Source organism: Salvelinus namaycush, chromosome 1 (genome assembly GCF_016432855.1).
Source record: "Salvelinus namaycush isolate Seneca chromosome 1, SaNama_1.0, whole genome shotgun sequence".
Taxonomy (NCBI): domain Eukaryota; kingdom Metazoa; phylum Chordata; class Actinopteri; order Salmoniformes; family Salmonidae; genus Salvelinus; species Salvelinus namaycush.
The window spans coordinates 24429760-24455699 of record NC_052307.1 but is presented as its reverse complement, the minus strand read 5'-3'; the positions used below and the strand labels follow the sequence as shown (position 1 = coordinate 24455699).

At 47.6% G+C, this 25940-nt stretch overlaps 1 protein-coding gene across 1 annotated transcript in view; it reads left to right on the top strand.

The window, feature by feature from the left end:
• The first annotated feature begins 4489 nt into the window (after window positions 1–4489).
• The window catches only part of LOC120051129 (dedicator of cytokinesis protein 5-like), a 47643-nt gene continuing 26192 nt past the window's right edge, over window positions 4490–25940 (top strand). Inside the window, exons 1-23 of the mRNA XM_038997820.1 lie at window positions 4490–4505; window positions 9204–9287; window positions 9594–9634; window positions 9727–9782; window positions 9929–10025; window positions 10199–10347; window positions 10483–10618; window positions 10739–10896; window positions 11142–11223; window positions 11542–11671; window positions 12479–12551; window positions 12984–13126; window positions 13363–13488; window positions 13629–13753; window positions 13973–14071; window positions 14333–14405; window positions 14545–14648; window positions 14939–15119; window positions 15282–15379; window positions 15464–15553; window positions 15725–15825; window positions 15977–16111; window positions 16214–16325. Coding sequence (XP_038853748.1) covers window positions 4490–4505; window positions 9204–9287; window positions 9594–9634; window positions 9727–9782; window positions 9929–10025; window positions 10199–10347; window positions 10483–10618; window positions 10739–10896; window positions 11142–11223; window positions 11542–11671; window positions 12479–12551; window positions 12984–13126; window positions 13363–13488; window positions 13629–13753; window positions 13973–14071; window positions 14333–14405; window positions 14545–14648; window positions 14939–15119; window positions 15282–15379; window positions 15464–15553; window positions 15725–15825; window positions 15977–16111; window positions 16214–16325 — 2409 coding nt within the window. The remainder of the gene's footprint in view (window positions 4506–9203; window positions 9288–9593; window positions 9635–9726; window positions 9783–9928; window positions 10026–10198; window positions 10348–10482; window positions 10619–10738; window positions 10897–11141; window positions 11224–11541; window positions 11672–12478; window positions 12552–12983; window positions 13127–13362; window positions 13489–13628; window positions 13754–13972; window positions 14072–14332; window positions 14406–14544; window positions 14649–14938; window positions 15120–15281; window positions 15380–15463; window positions 15554–15724; window positions 15826–15976; window positions 16112–16213; window positions 16326–25940) is intronic.

Here is a 25940-nt window from a genome sequence, read left to right as displayed (position 1 = left end):
CTACTTCTCTTTACTGTACTGTACTGAACTATACTCTACTTCTCTTTACTGTACTCAACTATACTCTAATTCTCTTTACTGTACTGTACTGTACTGTACTTAACTATACTCTACTTCTCTTCTCTTTACTGTACTGTACTGAACTATAATCTACTTCTCTTTACTGTACTGAACTATAATATACTTCTCTTTACTGTACTGAACTATACTCTACTTCTCTTTACTGTACTGTACTGTTCTGAACTCTGCTGTGCTCTACTGTATTGTACTGTACTGTGCTCTACTTTAATGTACTGTTCTGTAATTAACTATACTCTACTTTTATTTACTTTACTGTACTATGCTGTACAAACTTGTAAACATAGACGTCTATGATTGGTTCAGATTTCGGCCGGACCAAATCTGAACCATTCATGGACATCTATGTTTGGGTCAACTGAAGGCCGGTCCAGATGTCTGTGGATGTTGAAATCAGGGAAAGTCCGGACCAAAAAACGACGTCTGTGGATGTTGAAATCAAGGCCAGGGTGGACTTTTCAACATCAATGGACGTCCAGTGTCAATCGGTGCTCACTGGGTGAGGATGCTGGTTACAGTAAATGTAAAGAGAGGGGGCTCATGAGTAGGCGTCAGTAAGAGCCGGGAGAAGTGACATTAATTGGAAAAAGAGAGAAAAGAGGGGAAGAGAGAGAGTGAAGGGTTGTCCAGACTTTTCACACTAATGCTTTGACCACCAGACACAGAAAGAGAAAGATAACAGTTATCAGCTGAACATAACAGTATGCTAGTAGAAGGGAGGACAGTAGCAGGTGACCCAACTGTGGTTTGTGACTATTATGAGTTCATATTGTAGCCAATTCAATTGCAGAAATTACATTAACGATTGTTATGAAATTCTGTTACCTATTTTGAAAGAGACATTTTTAGTTTTAATCACTTCATAATTCATAAACAAAATTGATATCAGTAAATGCGGGAGATAAATTAGAAAATATTAAAAAAATATGTGGGTTTTTGGTAACATAACTTTAAGGCACAGGGCAATGTTTCATAAACAAATTATCGCAAACTAAATATCAGTGTTGATATTAGTTGGCAGGGATCTTTACTTCAACATTATTGTGTTTTCATGTATTTCTAATACCTGTTTCCATCTGTTTGACAAGAAATCAAAGCTTTTGGTTATTCCTAATTTTTAGGATGGGAAATGGTTGAAAAATGTATTCACTATTCAGTATTCAGACCCCTTGACTTTTTCCACATTTTGTTATGTTACAACCTTGTTCTACATTTGATTAAATTAAACATTTTCCTCATCAATCTACACACAATACCCCATAATGACTAAATGAAAACAGGTTTTTAGAAATGTTCACAAATGTATAAAAAATAAAAAAACAGAAATATCTTATTTACATAAGTATTGTGTAAATTGTGCTATTATGTGTTTTTTTGTTCTTTTTTTGTTATTTTGTACATGTTTCTGCCACCGTATATTACGGCAAAAAAGAGCTTCTGGATATCAGGACAGCGATCACTCACCTCGGATTATACTAAGATTTTTTCTTCAACAAGCAGGACGCACAGGATGTACGTCAGACACCCAACAAGTCCGAAATCCCCGTCATTGGCAAGAGAAAGAGACGCAGGTATAGAGGACACAGGGCGGGGTGCCTCGTAAGGATCCGCCGATGGCGAGTGGGAAATCTGCCCTTACAATATTACTTGCCAACATACAATCATTGGACAATAAATTAGACGAGGTACGATCACGAATATCCTACCAACGGGACATCAAAAACTGTAATATCTTATGTTTCACTGAATCATGGCTGAATGACGACATGGAAAACATTCAGCTGGTGGGATATATGCTGCACCGGATAGATAGAACAGCACACTCCGTTAAGATGAGGGGGGGTGGTCTGTGTATATTTGTAAACAACAGCTGGTGCACGAATCCTAAGGAAGTCTAGATTTTGCTCGCCTGAAGTAGGGTATCTCATGATAAGCTGTAAACCACACTATTTGCCAAGAGAGTTTTCATCTATTTTTTTCGTGTCTGTTTATTTACCACTACAGATGGATGCTGTCACTAAGACCGCACTCAGTCAGCTCTATAAGGAAATAAGCAAGCAGGAAACTGCTCACCCAGAGGCAGCACTCCTAGTGGCGTGGGACTTTAATGCAGGGAAACTTAAATCAGTTTTACCTAATTTCTATCAGCATCTTAAATGTGCAACCAGAGGGGAAAAAATACTTGATTACCTTTACTCCACACACAGAGACGAGTACAAAGCTCTCACTCGCCCTCGATTTGGCAAATCTGACCATAATTCTATCCTCCTGATTCCTGCTTACAAGCAAAAATTAAAGCAGGAAGCGCCAGTGACTCGGTCTATAAAAAAGTGGCCGAGATAAAGCAGATGCTAAACTACAGGACTGTTTTGCTAGCACAGACTGGAATATGTTCTGGGATTCTTCCATTGGCATTGAGGAGTACACCATATCAGTCACTGGCTTTATCAATAAGAGCATCAAGGACGTCGTTCCCACAGTGACTGTACGTACATAACCCAATTTATTTAACACTTTTTTGGTTACTACATGATTCCATATGTGTTGTTTCATAGTTTAAACAAATCAGTGTTAAACAAATCAAAATATATTTCATATTTTTGATTATTCAAATTAGCCACCCTTTGCCTTGAGGACAGCTTTGCACATTCTTGGCATTCTCTCAACCAGCTTCATGAGGTAGTCACCTGGAATGCATTTCAATGAACAGGTATGCCTTTCAGACATGAAGTTCAGTCAATCCGGAAAATGTCAAGAAATTTGAACGTTTCTTGAAGTGCAGTCGCAAAAACCATCAAGCGCTATGATGAAACTGGCTTTCATGAGGACCGCCACAGGAAAGGAACCAAAGTTACCTCTGCTGCAGAGGATACGTTCATTAGTTACCAGCCTCAGAAATTGCAGGCCAAATAAATGCTTCACAAAGTTTAAGTAACAGACACATCTCAACATCAACTGTTCAGAGGACACCAATAATAAGAATATACTTGCTTGGACCAAGAAACACGAGCAATGGACATTAGACCGGTGGAAATCTGTCCTTTGGTCTAATGAGTCCAAATTTGAGATTTTTGGTTCCATCCGCTGTGTCTTTGTGAGACGCAGAGTAGGTGAATGGATGATCTCCACATGTGTGGTTCCCACCGTGAAGCAGGGAGGAGGAGGTGTGATGGTGTGGGTGTGCTTTGCTGGTGACACTGTCTGTGATTTATTTAGAATTCAAGGTACACTTAACCTGCATGGCTACGACCGTATTCTGCAGTGATATGCCAACCCATCTGGTTTGTGCTTAGTGGGACTATCATTTGTTTTTCAACAGGACAATGACCCAACACACCTCCAGATTGTGTAAGGGCTATTTAACTGAGAAGGAGAGTGGTGGAGTGCTGCATCAGATGACCTGGCCTCCACAATCACCCGATCTCAACCCAAATTAGATGGTTTGGGAAGAGTTGGACCGCAGAGTGAAGGAAAAGCAGCCAACAAGTGCTCAGCATATGTGTGAACTCCTTCAAGACTGTTGGAATAGCATTCCAGGTGAAGCTGGTTGAGAGAATGCCAAGAGTATGCAAAGCTGTCATCATGCCAAAGGATGGCTAGTTTGAAGAATCTAAAATGTAAAATATATTTTGATTTGTTTAACACTTTCTTGGTTACTATATGATTCCATATGTGTTATTTCATAGTTTTGGTGTCTTCACAATTATTCTACAATATAGAAAATAGTAAAAATAAAGAAAAACCCTTGAATGAGTAGGTGTGTCCAAACCTTTGACTGGTACTGTATATATGCCTTAATTTTTCTCAAACATACAGTGGAAGTTGGAAGTTTACATACATTTTGGTTGGAGTCATTAAAACTCGTTTTTCAACCACTCCACAAATTTCTCGTTAACAAACTATAGTTTTGGCAAGTCGGTTAGGACATCTACTTTGTGCATGACACAAGTAATTTTTCCAACAATTGTTTACAGACAGATTATTTCACTTATAATTCACTGTATCACAATTCCAGTGGGTCAGAAGTATACATACACTAAGTTGACTGTGCCTTTAAACAGCTTGGGAAATTATGTCATGGCTTTAGAAGCTTCTGATAGACTAATTGACATCATTTGAGCCAATTGGAGGTGTACCTGTGGATGGATTTCAAGGCCTACCTTCAAACTCAGTGCCTCTTTGCTTGACATCATGGGATAATCAAAAGAAATCAGGCAAGACCTCAGAAAAAAATTGCCTGAAGGTACCATGTTCATCTGTACAAACAATAGTACGCAAGTATAAACACCATGGGACCACACAGCCATCATACTGCTCAGGAACGAGACGCATTCTGTCTCCTAGAGATGAGCATACTTTGGTGCGAAAAGTGCAAATCAATCCCAGAACAACAGCAAAAGACCTTGCGAAGATGCTGGAGGAAACAGGTACACAAATATCTATATCTGTAAAGGTTTTCTTCCAGGGGTGAAGGAGAGGACCAAAATGCAGCGTAGCCAGTGCTCAACATGTTTAATTAAACAATAACCATGAACACTTAACAAATAACAAAATAACAAACCGTGAAAACCGAGACAGTCCTATCTGGTGCAGAACAAACACCAAAACAGGATCAAGCGGAGTGGAGAAGGAAGGCAGGAACAACAGCAATGGGGAAAAGAGGAATGGACTTGGGAGGAGATCCTAGACGGTAAAGGACCCTGGGCAGAGCCAGTGGAGTGTCGCCGCCCCAAAGCGGAGCTGGAGGCAGCGAAAGCGGAGAGGAGGTTGTATGAGGCTAAAGCAAGGCAGAGCGGCTGGAAGCCCGAGAGGCTCACCCAAAAATTTCTTGGGGGGGGGATAAAGGGGAGTGTGGCGAAGCCGGGTTGGTTACCTGAGCCAACTCCCCGGGCTTACCGTGGAGTGAGAGGGCGTCGTACTGGTCAGACACCGTGTTATGCGGTAAAGCGCACGGTGTCCCCAGTACGCGTGCTTAGCCCAGTGCGGGCTATTCCACCTTGCCGCACTGGGAGGGCTAGGTTGGGCATCGAGCCGGATGTCATGAAGCCGGCCCAACGTATCTGGCCTCCAGTACGTCTCCTCGGGCCGGCGTACATGGCACCAGCCTTACAGGTGGTGTCCCCGGTTCGCCTGCATAGCCCAGTGCGGGCTATTCCACCTCGCCGCACTGGCAGGGCTACGGGGACCATTCAACCTGGTAAGGTTGGGGAGGCTCGGTGCTCAAGAGCGCGTGTCCTCCTTCACGGTCCGGTAGATCCGGCGCCACCTTCCCACCCCAGCCCAGTACCATCAGTGCCGACACCACGCACCAGGCTTCCAGTGCGTTTCCAGAGCCCTGTTCCTCCTCCATGCACTCTCCCTGTGGTGCGTGTCTCCAGCCCAGTGCCTCCAGTTCCGGCACCACGCACCAGGCCTACTGTGCGCCTCAGCAGGTCAGAGTCGGCCGTCTGCCCAACGCCGCCTGCGCTGCTTGCCTGCTCAGCGCTGCCCGAACTGTCTGCCTTCCCAGCGCTGTCTGAACTGCCTGCCTGCCCAGCGTGGTCTGAACTGTCTGCCTGCCCAGCGCTGCCCGTCTGTCCCGAGCCTTCAGAGCCGTCCAGCCAGGACCAGCCAGAGCCGTCCAGCCAGGACCAGCCAGAGCCGTCCAGCCAGGACCAGCCAGAGCCGTCCAGCCAGGACCAGCCAGAGCCGTCCAGCCAGGACCAGCCAGAGCCGTCCAGCCAGGAGCTGCCAGCCAGTCAGGAGCTGCCGGAGCCAGCCAGCCAGGATCCGCCAGAGCCTTCCGCCAGCCAGGATCCGCCAGAGCCTTCCGCCAGCCAGGATCCGCCAGAGCCTTCCGCCAGCCAGGATCCGCCAGAGCCAGCCAGCCAGGACCTGCCAGAGTCCCTCAGCCAGGACCTGCCAGAGTCCCTCAGCCAGGACCTGCCAGAGTCCCTCAGCCAGGACCTGCCAGAGTCCCTCAGCCAGGACCTGCCAGAGTCCCTCAGCCCGGAGCTGCCGTCCCTCATCCCGGAGCTGCCGCCCCTTATCCCGGTGCTGCCCCTTATCCCGATGCTGCCCCTTCATTTAGGTGGGTTTAGTTGGAGGGTGGTCATTGGGAGGGGGATACGGAAGCGGGGAGTGACTATGGTGGGGTGGGGACCTCGCCCAGAGCCTGAGCCACCACCGTGGTCAGATGCCCACCCAGACCCTCCCCTAGACTTTGTGCTGGTGCGCCCGGAGTTCGCACCTTAAGGGGGGGGGGTTATGTCACGTTCCTGACCTGTTTTCTCTTGTTTTGTATGTGTTTATTGGTCAGGGCGTGAGTTTTGGGTGGGCAGTCTATGTTTTCTATTTCTATGTTGGGATTTTGTGTTCGGCCTGGTATGATTCTCAATCAGAGACAGGTGTCTATCGTTGTCCCCGATTGAGAATCATACTAAGGCAGCCTGGATTTCACTTGTGTTTTGTGGGTGTTTGTTCCTGTGTCAGCGTTTGGGCCACACAGGACTGTTTCGGGTTTGTCACGTTTGTTGTTTTGTATGTTGAAGTGCTTTGTTGTTTTGTCATTAAATAATGAACACTTATCCCTCCGCATCTTGGTCCGATCCATGCTCCTCCTCGTCCGAGGAGGAGAACGACATTGACAGCCGTTACAATATCCACAGTTAAAATGAGTCCTATATCGACATAACCTGAAATGCCGCACTGCAAGGAAGAAGCCACTGCTCCAAAACCACCATAAAAAAGCCAGACTACGGTTTGCAACTGCACATGGGGACAAAGATCTTACTTTTTGGAGAAATTTCCTCTGGTCTGATTAAACAAAAATAGAACTTTTTGGCCATAATGACCATCGTTATGTTTGGAGGAAAAAAGGGGAGGCTTGCAAGCCGAAGAACACCATCCCAACCGTGAGGCACGGGGGTGGCAGCATCATGTTTTGGGGGTGCTTTGCTACAGGAGGGTCTGGTGCACTTCACAAAATAGATGGCATCATGAGGAAGGGAAAATATGTGGATATATTGAAGCAACATCTCAAGACATCAGTCAGGAAGTTAAAGCTTGGTCGCAAATGGGTCTTCCAAATGGACAATGTCACCAAGCATACTTCCAAAGTTGTGGCAAAATGGCTTAAGGACAACAAAGTCAAGGTATTGGAGTGGCCATCACAAAGCACTGACCTCAATCCTATAGAAAATTTGTGGGCAGAACTGAACTGAGCAAGGAGCCCTACAAACCTGACTCCGTTCCACCAGCTCTGTCAGGAGGAATGGGCCAAAATTCACCTAACTTATTGTGGGAAGCTTGTGGAAGGCTACCCGAAACATTTGACCCAAGTTCAACAATTTAAAGGCAATGCTACCAAATACTAATTGAGTGTATGTAAACTTCTGACCCACTGGGAATGTGATGAAAGAAATATAAGCTGAAATAAATCATTCTCTCTAATATTATTCTGACATTTCACATTCTTAAAATAAAGTGGTGATCCTAACTGACCTAAGACAGGGAATTTTTACTAGGATTAAATGTCAGGAATTGTGAAAAACTGAAAAACTGTAGACTCAGCTTTCATTTGACACCCAATTCAACATACTCCTATGCGTCCTTTAACATGGAAATGACCACCACTCTCTGGTGGAGTCATTTCTGTATTTAATTTTCATTCACTTTGTCATTATGGGATATTGTGTGTTGATGGGTGAGAAAAATCTATTTAGAATTTTGGCTGTAACACTACAAAATGTGGAATAATTCTAGGGGTATGAATTCTTTCTGAAGGCACTGTATTAACTTTTCCCCACACTTCTACGTATTAAATTAGTACTATTTGTTCTCACAGAACAAGTGTTGAACAGTCACATACTAATTTGCATTTGAGGGGAACTGCATACAATTAAATGGGAAGTATACTTACTGAAAGAATATTCATGTTTAGTTGTGAGGTATTCAGAGATGTGATGAGCTTAGCCAGTTGAAGCGTGCAGTGAGACCTAGCCTCCGGCAACAAGGATTATCACTGTGCAAGTCAGGACAGAGCTCCTTGTCTTGTTCCTGTGATAGAGGTTGGATGCTGAGTACTAGGTTATGAAAGTCTGTTTGCACTGCAGCTCACTCAAGTCATGACAAGGAAGTGTGTGTGTGTGTGTGTGTATGTGTGTGTGTGTGTGTGTGTGTGTGTGTGTGTGTGTGTGTGTGTGTGTGTGTGTGTGTGTGTGTGTGTGTGTGTGTGTGTGTGTGTGTGTGTGTGTGTGTGTGTGTGTGTGTGTGTGAGAGAGAGAGAGAGAGCATGCTGTGCTGTGTGATCTGTCTCTCACTTGTGTCTTTCAGTGAAAAGGAGGGAGGGAGATACAGCGAACGCCTCTAGGAAGGAACTTAAGTTAACAAACTGAGGAGGGCAGGGTTGCAGCTGAAGAGGAGAGGAGGGCAGGGCACTCTACTGACCCAGTTGGCTGCCGTATACTCTTTACAATGTGACCTTTAACCGATAGGCTCCATGGCTTGGTGATTTAGGAATAAATAATACATGATGTCAATCCCCTCCTCACTCTGCTTTCCTCTGTGTGGATGTTGTAATACACTTGGAAAAACATTTTCCATTTACTCCATCAAACACATAGGCTCAGGGAATGATAAATAACAGGATTATGTCAGTCATCTCTTTATTTAAAACGTGAGGTCAGGCTGTCCTAAAATCCTAATCATGAATACATGCACATACTGTACATGTATTAGGCTATAATTAAGAGTGAAGTGAAAATCCAAGAGATTGAGGGACATTTTCAATTAAAACTGGGTTTCCAGTATAAGGCCAACACCGAATTCCACTTGCACCACACAAGAATGTACCTGTAATTTCATAAAACAATGTTTACTCTTACTCGAGCTCAAACATGCTTTTTCACAGCGCAAGAAATACCTGACTACAGTATACTGTACCTTTCCTTTATCAGATATGACCTGGGAAAAGGCCAAAGTCTATAGGCTTTGCTGGGCTTTTCTTATCTTTTTTTCTGTTTTCACTTTCTGTATGTTGAGCTAGCTGGGGATTGTCGTTTTGCGTTTGTATGTTGTTTCACATAGTAAAACTGCCATAATAAGACTGTCTCTTTTTTCTCCCCCTCCTATCAATTATCTCTCAGCAATCTATAATTATGACACCAGAAGAGAGCAGGAGCTGTGTCTCCAGGTGGGAGACACTGTACACATACTTGAGACATTTGAAGGTGAGCATGAACAGCCAACATGCCCTAACATATCACTCTAGCTTCACGTTCTTATGTACAACAAGTTGTCACACGCTAAGTAACAGTTTTCAACACTGAAACTTTGTGAAACATTGAACTAAAGCTGTGATCCATACCAGACATGGATTGAAAATAATCAGCAATGTTTAATGAAATTCTTTTGAAAGAAATAACAGTCAATATCACCATCTGTATCTAGTTTGCCCTCTTCTCATCGGTCTTATCTATATTATATTTATCCCTATATCTCTGTCATATCTCTATATCAATCTTTAATCTCCCCAGGCTGGTATAGAGGGTACACAATACGGAACAAAGCACAGAAGGTATGGCAACAACCGTATATCCATTCATAGTTTTTCCTTAAAATTTGAAAATAATTTGAAGAAGAGGTTTACGTTTCTGTTTCATCTTATAGGGCGTTTTCCCAGCCTCGTACATCCATCTAAAGGAGGCTAAAGTTGAAGGGACAGGGTAAGGTGTCACTCACTTGTCATGTCATTAGAAATGGATTGTATTTGATGGGATGGGTGACTTGACCTATTTGCACGATTTGATGCATGTGATGCACCTGTGGGACCCAATATCTGGTACGTTCCTTCCTTCCACCCATCTTACAGCCAGCAGGAAATAGTTATCCCAGGAGACCTACCACTGGTACTGGAGTTAGGCGCCACTCTGAGGGAATGGGCACAAATATGGCACAAGCTATATGTGGTACGTTGAGAAAACTAGTTTCTTATCCATCACCCTACTTACATAATCTTCACATTAAAGAATTCACTTTACCCTTATGCTGTTATTCAACTCTGACACTTAGTCGGTTTGGAAAAGGGTAATTATGTTAGCCTGGGTGACTGTGATGATGAATATGGCTGTTTGTTTGACAGAACAACAAGACCACTCTCTTCAGGGGCGTACAACAGATGGCCTACAGCCTCATCGAGTATCGATCTCAGATAGTGTCTGGAACATTGCCCAAGGATGACCTTGTGGAGCTCAGGAAGAAAGTCACAGCTAAGATTGATTATGGAAACCGGTATAAATTGTACTCTACTTGAATTGCATTTTGACATAAACATGCTTGTAACGTTTTATGTGACTGAGTCATGGTGTTAAGAATATGCCCTTGTAAATCTGTCCTAAGCTATATTTGATGCTTTCTGTTGTACAGGATTCTAGGGTTGGACCTGGTGGTGCGAGATGACGCAGGGAACACTCTGGACCCGGACTGCACAAGCACAGTCAGTCTATTCCGAGCCTTTGAGACTGCATCCCGCAGTATAGATGACAGAATACAAGAGGAGAAGGCATGGACCAGCTGTTGTTTGCACCTCTCTGATAGATAAACTACTACATGTATATGCTGCAGAGTTTGCCCTGCCAGTGCATCGTGTTTGCTCATACAGTGTCTCTGTGCCCCTCTGTAGACCCGGAAGCAGAATCTGGAGATGAGGCGCCAGTCCCTGTTTAGCACAGTGCACACATACAGTCTCCTCATGAACCTCAAGAACTTTGTTTGTAACATCGGGGAGGATGCAGAGCTGCTTATGTCGCTCTATGACCCTGACCAGTCAGAGTTCATCAGGTCAGATACCAACTAATTTAAATTCATTGCATTATACTAAACCACCATTACCATTCTGACGCTTGACAGAACAATTCGTCCAGTACTCATTTGTTCCACATTGCATATATATTTAATAACGTGACTGTATGTAGGCATTTTGATATATTTGTTTTATTGTTATCTTGTAAAAAACACACAGAGGTTTGTTACAGTGAGGTATGGGAGTTGTGATTCTTGATTGTGAATGCCATGTATGTTTGCAGTGAGAACTTCCTGGTGCGCTGGGACAGCATGGGCATGCCCAAAGAGATTGAGAAACTCAACAATCTGCCTGCCCTCTTCACGGTAACAGAGATGAAACCCTCCCTTCCACTTTCTTGTTTCTCTGTTTTTGTAAATATAATAGTCTAGCCATGGGGCCTAATAGATGGACCGGAAGCGGGCAGTGACAGTCCTTGGTTGGGGCATGCTATGCAATGCCATGCCATGCCATTTATATCCTCAGACAGGCTCTTCATCTGAACTGCTCACATTAAAATTAATATAAGCAACATTGCATAAGATATTGAATATGTTCTGCCTTCCAACTTTTACTTTACTTGCATTATGTCATCCTTATCTTTGCATTGAAATGATCTTCTCCACTCTGCCCTCTCTGGCCAGGATCTGAGCAGCAGTGACCTGATTAGGCCACGTCTCTTCCTCGTCTGTCAGATTATCAGGGTGGGCAGCATGGAACTCAAAGAGGGCAAGAAACACACAGGAGGGTTAAGGAGACCGTTTGGTGTAGCTGGTGAGATGTCTTTTAATTGAGATGTCTTCACTATATTTGTTTACGCAAATTTACACATTCAATTAAATCTGAAATCAGAACACTACCCCATTTACTCAGAGTTTGAGTGAATGGGTAATTGAGGGCCTAAACAAACATTTACAGTAGGATCCCTGTCCTGGATAAAAGCCAGACACACCCTGAGCCCACCTGAACCTGCTTACCCTCCTGACCCATAAACTACCTCCACGTTGTCTGCCTTGCCAAAGGAGTCAGGGGAAAGGATTTAAACATCCCTCGTTGTTTTGAGTGGAGGATTACATTTCTGGGTTGGATGAGAAATTGTCTCCTTTGGTATCACAGCAAATGGACTGAACCCAGTATCATTGGGAGCAATACAGAGCTCTTATTTCCCTCAGCTATTTCCTAAGAAATTACTAATTGAGAAAGAGGAATGCCTACTGAACCATCATCTATTGCAACACAAAGCTCAAGATCACACAGACAGGCCTGCTGGAATCCTACCTATGCTCCTGTTGTGAATGTATCTTTTTATCATTGTCTCTGGTGCATTGGAACAGGTGTGTGAGGGCCCAATAACTAGTTTTCAAACACAAATTACATTGTCGTTCTGCTCTGTAGTTTACTTAATCGGAGTGAAGACTGCTGTGAAATGGCTCGAGCTGAGAAATCAAATACCAAAGATATTAAAGTGAGGTCATGCTAGCAGCAGCAGTGGCAATAACAGGATAATTGAATTGAAAGCAGCTTATTAGCTTAGCCTTTGCCACATATCACCACCACATTCACAGTTGCCTCTGTTCACAGTGATGGACATCACAGATATCGCCCATGGGAAAGCAGATGATGAGGAGAAGCAGCATTTCATCCCCTTTCAGCAGTGAGTGTTTTAAAATCTCTCACAGGCTCTGCTCATTTTCACACTGTGATAATAGTCCTCACTCCCCTGTCCATTTGAACTCAACCTTCTCTTACACCATCATAGAGTCAGAAATGACAAATGGCTTGAACTGTTTTAGGATAGAGTACTTAAAGGAATGCATTATGCAACTGCTTCCTCTATTGCTATACAATACTGTAGATCAAGGACAAATCTAGGTTTGTAGTGCAGTGTAACAAAAATGCAACTGGAGACTGTTTCTTATTCTTGCTTGGTCACATGCACTGTTATATTTTGTGGATTTTCTTTTCCAATATCTCAATATGTCTTTCATAGCTCTATGTTTTGTGATCAATGGTTCCATCCACTTGTCAGTCCCACTTTAAACATATATTTATCCTCCTCTTTATCTATCCTTCTTCTCTCTCCCAGGATAGCTATGGAGACCTACATCCGTCAGAGACAACTCATCATGTCACCTCTCCTCCCATCCCGGGTCATTGGAGAGAACGAGCCTCTCACCGCCGTCTTCAACAAAGTCATTAACACCCGGGAGGTTAACCACAAGGGCCAGGGTAAAGAGACACACTCACTGCCACTCTGTGGCAACAACTCACCAGTTTGCCTAGAATATAGCAGAGTAGAACAGAATATAAAATACAAAAGAATGTAACTCGGAAGTGGCTTTTAAAATGTGGGTCTGGGTTCAAAATAGAAATGTAACAGGTTGTGTGTATCCATTCTGAACATTCTGTTAGTTCCTCTGTCTTGTTAACTATCTCTTCATTGATTGGCCCTGCTGGGTTCTCAGGACTGTTTGTGACCTTAAAGCTACTTCCTGGTGACCTGTCCCAGGTCAGGAAGGACTACTCCCACTTTGTGGATCGCACCACCGCCATTGTTAGAAAGATGGGCTTCCCTGAGATCATCCTCCCAGGTGCCATACGTTTACTGTACATGTTCTTCTTTATAGCTGAATTGCGTCTGAAACAAGGGGTTGCATACTTTGTAGCTGCCTTTACAGCAGTGACAGTTAATATATTGTTTTTCAATATTAACCAACTAATTCTCCTCTAGGATATGTGAGGAACGATATATATGTGACCTTGCTGCAGGGGGAGTTTGACCGCGGTAAAAAAACGTCACCCAAAAATGTTGAGGTGATGTTGAGTGTACTAGATGACGATGGCAATCTCATGGAGGTAAGGGTGCTGTCTTAACATTATGTGTGCCTCCACATTTCTTTCTTTAACCATTTTTACCTCAAGTATTGCATGTTGGTCAACTCATGTTTGTTGGTTTACTGTAAGAAAACCTAAGTTATTACAAAATGACCCCAATTAATGTCTATACATATACATGGGGTTTCTTGTCTGCAAAAAAATATGTTTGACTGAATCTCATTCCTTCTCCTTGAATAGAAAGCAATATTTCCTGGAGCTGGATATGATGGGATCACAGAGTACAAGTCTGTAATTTACTACCAGGTCAAGCAGCCGAGCTGGAATGAAACAGTCAAGGTACAGCTCACTTACCAGCATCCCAGGTGTTTCTGTCAGGACAAAAGAGCTCTGTACTCTCCCCATGGTGGCTCAAGTTCAGCAATTAATTTCCCCAAAATATTTGTCTCTATACAATTAAATAATCCTTTAGAGGAGATATTGGCAAGGATTGTGGCACTCATACAAAATGCTAGACAGACACTAGACATGACTTTCTCTGTCTCTTGTCATGATACTCTCCTCACTCCTCTCCTCATTCCTTTCTTCTCCCCCTCCAAGGTGACTATTCCTATTGAAGATGTTGGCCGCTGTCATCTAAGGGTGATGTTTCGACACAGATCATCTCAGGACTGTGAGTGCCTCACGTTTCTATCACATTCGACACCCGGGCATCCTGCCCTAACCCTCTGGCATCTGGTCAGAATGAATATGAATGTGTCCTTCAGAGTTGGTTGATTGGGTCCTCACTGACACTGCTGTGTTTCCTTTAGCTAGAGACAAATCAGAAAAGCCGTTTGGCATGGCGTTCGTCCGCCTGATGAAAGGAGACGGAACCACGCTGAGAGACGGCAGACATGACCTCATTGTCTACAAGGTGGGACCAACACAGCACTATGCTACTGACGCAGACCCCATATGATGCCCACAGCTTGGTGGAACCAGAGGGTTCAGATACATTTGATTCATTTGAAATAATTCTCTCCCCATAGGGATTCTATTTCATTATCTGTTAAGTAGTGAAGTAGTAATTAGTTAGATATTTCATATAAAATAAAAAGCTGAAAGTAAGTAGATCATTCATGGCCGCTCCCTGGTCAATGAATAGCAAATGACATACAGATGAATATGTTTTAGTATTTAATTCCTTTTGTTCATTTGGCTCAGGTTGACGTAAAGAAGACTGAGGATGCAAAGACATACCTGACTCTGCCAGGCTCCTGGGCTGAGGTGGAGGAGAAGGAGAGGCAGACAGGGAAAACCTTTCAGCATTCAGGAGTCATCCCAGTCACAAAGGACAGCTTCCAGATTGGCACTCTCACCTGCTCCACTAAACTCACCCAGAATGGTACTGTAGTAGGACACGATTATCTGGGAAACAATGTATTTAGAATCAAACAGATCTTAACAAATTGAATCAAATCAAATCCAACTCTTTCCGCACTTCGGCTCATAATACAGAGAAGAATGATGTAGACATAAAAGTAATATTCTCCTGTTCCTCTTCCAGTGGATCTCCTGGGCCTGTTGAACTGGAGGTCCAACCCTGAACAGCTGGACCAGAACCTGCAGCGCCTGATGGAGGTAGAGGGAGGAGAGATTGTCAAAGTGAGTCTGACTGCTCCAGTATTCTTAACTAGTTTAACATACAATGACACCCTGTACTAATGCATTTGTCTTTTGTGGTCTTAGTTTCTACAGGACACACTTGATGCCCTGTTCAACATCATGATGGAGACTTCAGAGAAGGACACCTATGACAACCTGGTCTTTAATGCTCTGGTGAGTTCTGGAGTGGTGGGTGAATTACCTGTGTTAAGCGATCAGGGTTAATGGCATTTGTCTTTAATATACCAAAAGACAGTTGTATATCAGAAACTATTCATGCAACAACATTTTCCAGCAGGTTTCTATATTACACTGGTTCCTGACTGTGCTTTGCTTTTCTTCTAGGTGTTCATAATCACACTGATTGGAGACATCAAGTTTCAGCACTTTAACCCAGTACTGGAGACATACATCAACAAACACTTCAGTGCCACTTTGGCTTATATGTGAGTCTAGCCCTCTCCATTTTCACATTTCCCTCTCTACTCTGTTCATTTTTCTTTCTTCCTGTTTTGACACCTTTCCACCCATTCAGAATGCAGTCGTTTATATGCAGTTGCTAGTATGCCTGAGTGCCCCATTCCATTACTTTTTCAGGAAGCTGACCAAGGTTCTGAATTACTATGTGGGCCATGCAGATAAGCCTGTCCTAACAGAGGGGTTGTATTCAGCCCTCAAAGCCCTCAAGTACCTGTTCATGTTCATTGTGCAGTCCCGGGTCCTCTACCTCAGGTATCATAGCTGTGGCCTTCCTTCCTCATACATACTCATACATTTGGTACACAATATTAGTTTGTTTTGAAATGAGCAATGTCCTTCTTTTTGTTTATTCAGATTCTATGGGACCAGTGAGGATGGGGATGCTTTCTTTAACTCCATCCGGACGCTCTTCCTCTCCTTCAACACACTCATGGACAGACCGCTAGACGAGGGAGTGAAGATAAAGGTGAGTTGGTGTAGGGGAGAGACACTGGTATGGACACTTGCATGGTACTTCATCTTCTTTAATGCACTCTCAGTTAACATTGAATAGCCTGGTAGGGCAACACTCACTGTATTATTCGAATGAAATTGTCAGCTTTACAAACTAGCTTACCCTTTCTATGTTTATGGAAGCCTTAAGGGCCACCCACACCAAGGATGATAACTATAAAGATACATTATACAAAACTATAACCAGCGTTCTGCGGTACACTTGTCAATCAACTTATCAATGCATACTACTGCACGCTGTAGGCCTGTGTCACGTTCCTGACCTATTTTCTGTTAGTTTTTGTATGTGTTAGTTGGTCAGGACGTGAGTTGGGTGGGCAGTCTATGTTTTCTGTTTCTATGTTGGTTTATGGGTTGCCTGGTATGGCTCTCAATTAGAGGCAGGTGTTTGGCGTTTCCTCTGATTGAGAGTCATATTAAGGTAGGTTGTTTCACATTGTTTGTTGTGGGTGGTTGTCTCCTGTGTCTGTGTCTATGTTACACCATACGGGACTGTTTCGTGCATTCGTCATTTTGTGTAGTCATTTTCCTGTTCGTGAGTTCTTCGTGTTTCATGTAAGTTCGTCGTTCAGGTCTGTCTACTTTCGTTTTGTTATTTTGTTTCTATTCAAGTGTTCGTCGTGTTTTTCGGTTTTGTTTAAATAAATATTATTATGTATTCACAACCCGCTGCGCCTTGGTCAAATCACTACTCCTCCTCTTCGTATGAAGAGGAGGAGGAACAAGGTTACAGAACCACCCACCAAATAACCAGAACCAAGCAGCGGTGTAACGGGAGGAAGGGACAGCGCAAGAAGGAGGAATGGACATGGGAGGATGTTTTGGACGGTAAAGGTTGCTACACATGGGAGGAGATCCTGGCTGGAAGGGATCGCCTCCCATGGGAACAGCTGGAGGCACTTAGGAGAGCAGAGGCAACCGGAGAAGGGAACCGGCGTTATGAGGGGACGCGTCTAGCACGGAAGCCCGAAAAGCCCGTGAGTACTACCCCAAAATTTCTTGGGGGGGGGCTAAGAGGTAGTGGGCCAAGGGCAGGTAGGAGACCTGCGCCCACTTCCCAGGCTAACCGTGGAGAGCGGGAGTACGGGCAGACACCGTGTTACGCAGTAGAGCGCACGGTGTCTCCTGTACGTGTGCATAGCCCAGTGCGGGTTATTCCACCTCCCCGCACTGGTAGGGCTAGATTGAGCGTTGAGCCGGATGTCATGAAGCCGGCTCTACATATTTGGCCACCAGTACGTCTCTTTGGGCCGGCTTACATGGCACCAGCCTTACGTATGGTGTCCCCGGTTCGCCTACATAGCCCGGTGCGGGTTATTCCACCTCCCCGCACTGGTCGGGCGACGGGGAGCATTCAACCAGGTAAGGTTGGGCAGGCTCAATGCTCAAGGGAGCCAGTACGCTTGCACGGTCCGGTATTTCCGGCGCTACCTCCCCGCCCCAGCCCAGTACCACCAGTATCTACACTACGCACCAGGCTTCCAGTGCGTCTCCAGAGCCCTGTTCCTCCTCCACGCACTCTCCCTATGGTGCGTGTCTCCAGCCCAGTGCCTCCAGTTCCGGCACCACGCACTAAGCCACCTGTGCGTCTCCAGAGCCCTGTACACACTGTTCCTTCTCCCCGTACTCGTCCTGATGTGCGTGCCCTCAGCCCGGTGCCACCAGTGCCGGTACCACGCACCAGGCAAATAGTACGTTTTGAGAGTCCAGTGTGCCCTGTCCCTGCTCCCCGCACTAGGCTTGAAGTGCGTGTCTCCAGTCCGGTGCCTCCAGTTCCGGCACCACGCACCAGGCCTACAGTGCGTCTCAGCCGGCCAGAGTCTGCCGTCTCCCCAGCGCCATCTGAGCCATCCGTCTCCCCAGCGCCGTCTGAGCCATCCGTCTCCTCAGCGCCATCTGAGCCATCCGTCTCCTCAGCGCCATCTGAGCCATCCGTCTCCCCAGCGCCGTCTGAGCCATCCGTCTGTCCCGAGCCATTAGAGCCGCCCGTCTGTCCCGAGCCGTCAGAGCCGTTAGTCAGTCAGGAGCCGCTAGAGCCATTCGCCAGACAGGATCTGCCAGAGCCGCCAACCAGACAGGATCTGCCAGAGCCGCCAACCAGACAGGATCTGCCAGAGCCGCCAACCAGACAGGATCTGCCAGAGCCGCCAACCAGACAGGATCTGCCAGAGCCGCCAGCTAGCCATGAGCGTCCAGAGCCGTCAGCTAGCCATGAGCGTCCAGAGCCGTCAGCCAGCCATGAGCGTCCAGAGCCGTCAGCCAGCCATGAGCGTCCAGAGCTGTCAGCTAGCCATGAGCGTCCAGAGCCGTCAGCCAGTCATGAGCTGCCCCTCAGCCCAGAGCGGCCATTTATCCAGAACTGCCCCTCAGTCCAGAGCTGTCTCTCTGTCCGGAGCTGCCCTTCAGTCCGGAGTTGCCCCTCTATCCTGAGCTACCTCTCTATCCTGACCTACCTCTCTGTCCTGTGCAATATCTCTGTCCTGAACTACCTTATCCCGGTGCTGCCCCTTGTCTCGATGTTACCCAGGAAATTAAGTGGGTGGAATAGGAGGGTGGTCAGTCGTAGGGGGAAACGGAAGCTGGGATTGACTATGGTGGGGTGGGGACCTCGCCCAGAGCCTGAGCCACCACCGTGGTCAGATGCCCACCCAGACCCTCCCCTAAACTTTGTGCTGGTGCGCCCGGAGTTCGCACCTTAAGGGGGGGGTTATGTCACGTTCCTGACCTATTTTCTGTTAGTTTTTGTATGTGTTAGTTGGTCAGGACGTGAGTTGGGTGGGCAGTCTATGTTTTCTGTTTCTATGTTGGTTTATGGGTTGCCTGGTATGGCTCTCAATTAGAGGCAGGTGTTTGGCGTTTCCTCTGATTGAGAGTCATATTAAGGTAGGTTGTTTCACATTGTTTGTTGTGGGTGGTTGTCTCCTGTGTCTGTGTCTATGTTACACCATACGGGACTGTTTCGTGCATTCGTCATTTTGTGTAGTCATTTTCCTGTTCGTGAGTTCTTCGTGTTTCATGTAAGTTCGTCGTTCAGGTCTGTCTACTTTCGTTTTGTTATTTTGTTTCTATTCAAGTGTTCGTCGTGTTTTTCGGTTTTGTTTAAATAAATATTATTATTATGTATTCACAACCCGCTGCGCCTTGGTCAAATCACTACTCCTCCTCTTCGTATGAAGAGGAGGAGGAACAACGTTACAGAACCACCCACCAAATAACCAGAACCAAGCAGCGGTGTAACGGGAGGAAGGGACAGCGCAAGAAGGAGGAATGGACATGGGAGGATGTTTTGGACGGTAAAGGTTGCTACACATGGGAGGAGATCCTGGCTGGAAGGGATCGCCTCCCATGGGAACAGCTGGAGGCACTTAGGAGAGCAGAGGCAACCGGAGAAGGGAACCGGCGTTATGAGGGGACGCGTCTAGCACGGAAGCCCGAAAAGCCCGTGAGTACTACCCCAAAATTTCTTGGGGGGGGGCTAAGAGGTAGTGGGCCAAGGGCAGGTAGGAGACCTGCGCCCACTTCCCAGGCTAACCGTGGAGAGCGGGAGTACGGGCAGACACCGTGTTACGCAGTAGAGCGCACGGTGTCTCCTGTACGTGTGCATAGCCCAGTGCGGGTTATTCCACCTCCCCGCACTGGTAGGGCTAGATTGAGCGTTGAGCCGGATGTCATGAAGCCGGCTCTACATATTTGGCCACCAGTACGTCTCTTTGGGCCGGCTTACATGGCACCAGCCTTACGTATGGTGTCCCCGGTTCGCCTACATAGCCCGGTGCGGGTTATTCCACCTCCCCGCACTGGTCGGGCGACGGGGAGCATTCAACCAGGTAAGGTTGGGCAGGCTCAATGCTCAAGGGAGCCAGTACGCTTGCACGGTCCGGTATTTCCGGCGCTACCTCCCCGCCCCAGCCCAGTACCACCAGTATCTACACTACGCACCAGGCTTCCAGTGCGTCTCCAGAGCCCTGTTCCTCCTCCACGCACTCTCCCTATGGTGCGTGTCTCCAGCCCAGTGCCTCCAGTTCCGGCACCACGCACTAAGCCACCTGTGCGTCTCCAGAGCCCTGTACACACTGTTCCTTCTCCCCGTACTCGTCCTGATGTGCGTGCCCTCAGCCCGGTGCCACCAGTGCCGGTACCACGCACCAGGCAAATAGTACGTTTTGAGAGTCCAGTGTGCCCTGTCCCTGCTCCCCGCACTAGGCTTGAAGTGCGTGTCTCCAGTCCGGTGCCTCCAGTTCCGGCACCACGCACCAGGCCTACAGTGCGTCTCAGCCGGCCAGAGTCTGCCGTCTCCCCAGCGCCATCTGAGCCATCCGTCTCCCCAGCGCCGTCTGAGCCATCCGTCTCCTCAGCGCCATCTGAGCCATCCGTCTCCTCAGCGCCATCTGAGCCATCCGTCTCCCCAGCGCCGTCTGAGCCATCCGTCTGTCCCGAGCCATTAGAGCCGCCCGTCTGTCCCGAGCCGTCAGAGCCGTTAGTCAGTCAGGAGCCGCTAGAGCCATTCGCCAGACAGGATCTGCCAGAGCCGCCAACCAGACAGGATCTGCCAGAGCCGCCAACCAGACAGGATCTGCCAGAGCCGCCAACCAGACAGGATCTGCCAGAGCCGCCAACCAGACAGGATCTGCCAGAGCCGCCAGCTAGCCATGAGCGTCCAGAGCCGTCAGCTAGCCATGAGCGTCCAGAGCCGTCAGCCAGCCATGAGCGTCCAGAGCCGTCAGCCAGCCATGAGCGTCCAGAGCTGTCAGCTAGCCATGAGCGTCCAGAGCCGTCAGCCAGTCATGAGCTGCCCCTCAGCCCAGAGCGGCCATTTATCCAGAACTGCCCCTCAGTCCAGAGCTGTCTCTCTGTCCGGAGCTGCCCTTCAGTCCGGAGTTGCCCCTCTATCCTGAGCTACCTCTCTATCCTGACCTACCTCTCTGTCCTGTGCAATATCTCTGTCCTGAACTACCTTATCCCGGTGCTGCCCCTTGTCTCGATGTTACCCAGGAAATTAAGTGGGTGGAATAGGAGGGTGGTCAGTCGTAGGGGGAAACGGAAGCTGGGATTGACTATGGTGGGGTGGGGACCTCGCCCAGAGCCTGAGCCACCACCGTGGTCAGATGCCCACCCAGACCCTCCCCTAAACTTTGTGCTGGTGCGCCCGGAGTTCGCACCTTAAGGGGGGGGTTATGTCACGTTCCTGACCTATTTTCTGTTAGTTTTTGTATGTGTTAGTTGGTCAGGACGTGAGTTGGGTGGGCAGTCTATGTTTTCTGTTTCTATGTTGGTTTATGGGTTGCCTGGTATGGCTCTCAATTAGAGGCAGGTGTTTGGCGTTTCCTCTGATTGAGAGTCATATTAAGGTAGGTTGTTTCACATTGTTTGTTGTGGGTGGTTGTCTCCTGTGTCTGTGTCTATGTTACACCATACGGGACTGTTTCGTGCATTCGTCATTTTGTGTAGTCATTTTCCTGTTCGTGAGTTCTTCGTGTTTCATGTAAGTTCGTCGTTCAGGTCTGTCTACTTTCGTTTTGTTATTTTGTTTCTATTCAAGTGTTCGTCGTGTTTTTCGGTTTTGTTTAAATAAATATTATTATTATGTATTCACAACCCACTGCGCCTTGGTCAAATCACTACTCCTCCTCTTCGTATGAAGAGGAGGAGGAACAACGTCACAGCCTGTTAATAAGGTGGTAAGACAGATCATTCAGTGCTTCAGGGTGTGTTCACTGTTATTGTGACAACTGCAAATAATACTTAAATGTACATATAGGAACTCATATTCAAATGTCATTCAACAACAAATACTGTTTAGGCTGCACATCTTTTATATCATGTCTTTTATATCATGTCATTGCTTGCATTGTTGCTCAAGTGGTTTGGAAGTGATTTCCATGTTTCTAATGGATGTCAATTTGTCTCCAGATCTTATTTGTTGCTGTGCTCATCTCTGTCTGTCCTGAGCAACCATTTGCAATGCATCAGTGCAACAATGTTGTAACGGTTGTTCTCCTCCTCTTCACCCGTAGTGACTGAACCAAGGCGCAGCGGGTTGTGAATACATAATTTAATAAAGACACGACAAAACAATGAAGACAGAAAACGACCTAGACTTGAATAAACTACAAAATAACAAAACCGAAATGTATAGACAGACCTGAACAATACGAACTTACAAATAACACGAAGAACGCACGAACAGGGAAAAATAGACTACACAAAATGACGATGAACAAACATACCGAACAGTCCCGTATGGTGCGACAAACACTGACACAGGAGACAACCACCCACAACGAACACTGTGAAACAACCTACCTAAATATGACTCTCAATTAGAGGAACGCCAAACACCTGCCTCTAATTAAGAGCCATACCAGGCAACCCTAAACCAACATAGAAACAGACAACATAGAATGCCCACCCAAACTCACGTCCTGACCAACTAACACATACAACAAACTAACAGAAATAGGTCAGGAACGTGACATAACCCCCCCCATAAGGTGCGAACTCCGGGCGCACCAGCACAAAGTCTAGGGGAGGGTCTGGGTGGGCATCTGACCACGGTGGTGGCTCAGGCTCAGGGCGAGGTCCCCACCCCACCATAGTCAATCCCAGCTTACATCTCCCCCTACAAATGACCACCCTCATCTTACACCCACTAAATCTTTTAGGTAACATCGACACAAGGGGCAGCACCGGGATAGAGGGATAGCTCAGGACAGAGGGATAGCTCAGGACAGAGGGATAGCTCAGGACAGAGGGATAGCTCAGGACAGAGGGATAGCTCAGGACAGAGGGATAGCTCAGGACAGAGGGATAGCTCAGGATAGCGAGGTAGCTCAGGATAGAGAGGTAGCTCAGGATAGAGAGGTAGCTCAGGATAGAGGGGCAACTCAGGATAGAGGGGCAACTCCGGACTGAAAGGCAGCTCCGGACAGAGAGACAGCTCTGGACTGAGGGGCAGTTCTGGATAAATAGCCACTCTGGGCTGAGGGACAGCTCATGACTGGCTGACGGCTCTGGACGCTCATGGCTGGCTGACGGCTCTGGACGCTCATGGCTGGCTGACGGCTCTGGACGCTCATGGCTGGCTGACGGCTCTGGACGCTCATGGCTGGCTGACGGCTCTGGACGCTCATGGCTGGCTGACGGCTCTGGACGCTCATGGCTGGCTGACGGCTCTGGCAGATCCTGTCTGGTTGGCGGCTCTGGCAGATCCTGTCTGGTTGGCGGCTCTGGCAGGTCCGGGCTGACGGAAGGCTCTGGCTGATCCGGTCTGGCGGAAGGCTCTGGCTGATCCGGTCTGGCGGAAGGCTCTGGCTGATCCGGTCTGGCGGAAGGCTCTGGCTGATCCGGTCTGGCGGAAGGCTCTGGCTGATCCGGTCTGGCGGAAGGCTCTGGCTGATCCGGTCTGGCGGAAGGCTCTAGCGGCTCCTGTCTGGCGGACGGCTCTAGCGGCTCCTGTCTGGCGGACGGCTCTGTAGGCTCATGGCAGACGGGCGGCTTTGCAGGCTCATGGCAGACGGGCGGCTTTGCAGGCTCATGGCAGACGGACAGTTCAGACGGCGTAGGGCAGACGGGCAGTTCAGACGCCGCTGGGCAGACGGGCAGTTCAGGCGCCGCTGGGCAGACGGGCAGTTCAGGCGCCGCTGGGCAGACGGGCAGTTCAGGCGCCGCTGGGCAGACGGGCAGTTCAGGCGCCGCTGGGCAGACGGCAGACTCTGGCCGGCTGAGACGCACTGTAGGCCTGGTGCGTGGTACCGGAACTGGAGGTACCGGGCTAAGGACACGCACCTTCAGGCTAGTGCGGGGAACAACAACAGGGCACACTGGACTCTCGTGGCGCACTCTAGGCCTGGTGCGTGGTACCGGAACTGGAGGTACCGGGCTGAGGGCACGCACCTCAGGGCGAGTGCGGGGAGAAGGAACAGTGCGTACAGGGCTCTGGAGACGCACAGGAGGCTTGGTGCGTGGTGCCGGAACTGGAGGCACTGGGCTGGAGACACGCACCATAGGGAGAGTGCGTGGAGGAGGAACAGGGCTCTGGAGATGCACTGGAAGCCTGGTGCGTGGTGTAGGCACTGGTGGTACTGAGCTGGGGTGGGAAGGTGGCGCCGGATATACCGGACCGTGAAGGAGGACACGTGCTCTTGAGCACCGAGCCTCCCCAACCTTACCAGGTTGAATGGTCCCCGTAGCCCTGCCAGTGCGGCGAGGTGGAATAGCCCGCACTGGGCTATGCAGGCGAACCGGGAACACCACCTGTAAGGCTGGTGCCATGTACGCCGGCCCGAGGAGACGTACTGGAGACCAGATACGTTGGGCCGGCTTCATGGCACTCGGCTCGATGCTCAATCTAGCCCGCCCAGTGCGGGGAGGTGGAATAACCCGCACCGGGCTATGCACACGTACAGGAGACACCGTGCGTTCTTCCGCATAACACGGTGTCTGCCCGTACTCCCGCTCTCCACGGTAATCACACACCTCAGGGCGAGTACCGTGTATGCTACGCCAAACCAACATCTCTCTCTCTTCGCTCTCCCCCAATATCACCAACAACTCATCAAATGTCTCATAATCTCCCATCCTTTCACTTTCCTCCAATCTGTCCAATAACTCCTCCACATTCTCCGACTCGTACCTCAATTTAGCCCACTGCTCCTTCTGGTAAGCACGGGGAACTGGCTCAAATCTCCCACTTGACCCAGCCATACTCCCCGTGTGCCCCCCCCCAAGAAATTTTTGGGGGAGCCTCTCGGGCTTCCAGCCACTCTGCCTTGCTAGTTCCCGCTGCTGCTGCTGCTGCCGCCGTTGCCTGTTGCCACGCTGCTTGGTCCGGGTTTGGTGGGTGGTTCTGTAACGGTGGTTCTCCTCCTCTTCAACCGAAGAGGAGGAGTAGTGATTGAACCAAGGCGCAGCGGGTTGTGAATACATAATTTAATAAAGACACGACAAAACAATGAAGACAGAAAACGACCTAGACTTGAATAAACTACAAAATAACAAAACCGAAATGTATAGACAGACCTGAACAATACGAACTTACAAATAACACGAAGAACGCACGAACAGGGAAAAATAGACTACACAAAATGACGATGAACAAACATACCGAACAGTCCCGTATGGTGCGACAAACACTGACACAGGAGACAACCACCCACAACGAACACTGTGAAACAACCTACCTAAATATGACTCTCAATTAGAGGAACGCCAAACACCTGCCTCTAATTAAGAGCCATACCAGGCAACCCTAAACCAACATAGAAACAGACAACATAGAATGCCCACCCAAACTCACGTCCTGACCAACTAACACATACAACAAACTAACAGAAATAGGTCAGGAACGTGACAAATGTTATCATCACTGGCCAGTGTTGACACCAACGCACTCTATCTCCTTAACTTTTCCACGACAGTTAATTTGGCCTAGGCCTATTTTACATTCAACAATTAGCTAGAGCAATCATGCTTCTCTCTGCGAAAATGCAATTAGGCCTGGTTTAAAAAAGGCTAAAAATAAATGGTCTATAGCTTTAGTAGTCTATAGCTTTTCCTGGGATTACACGTG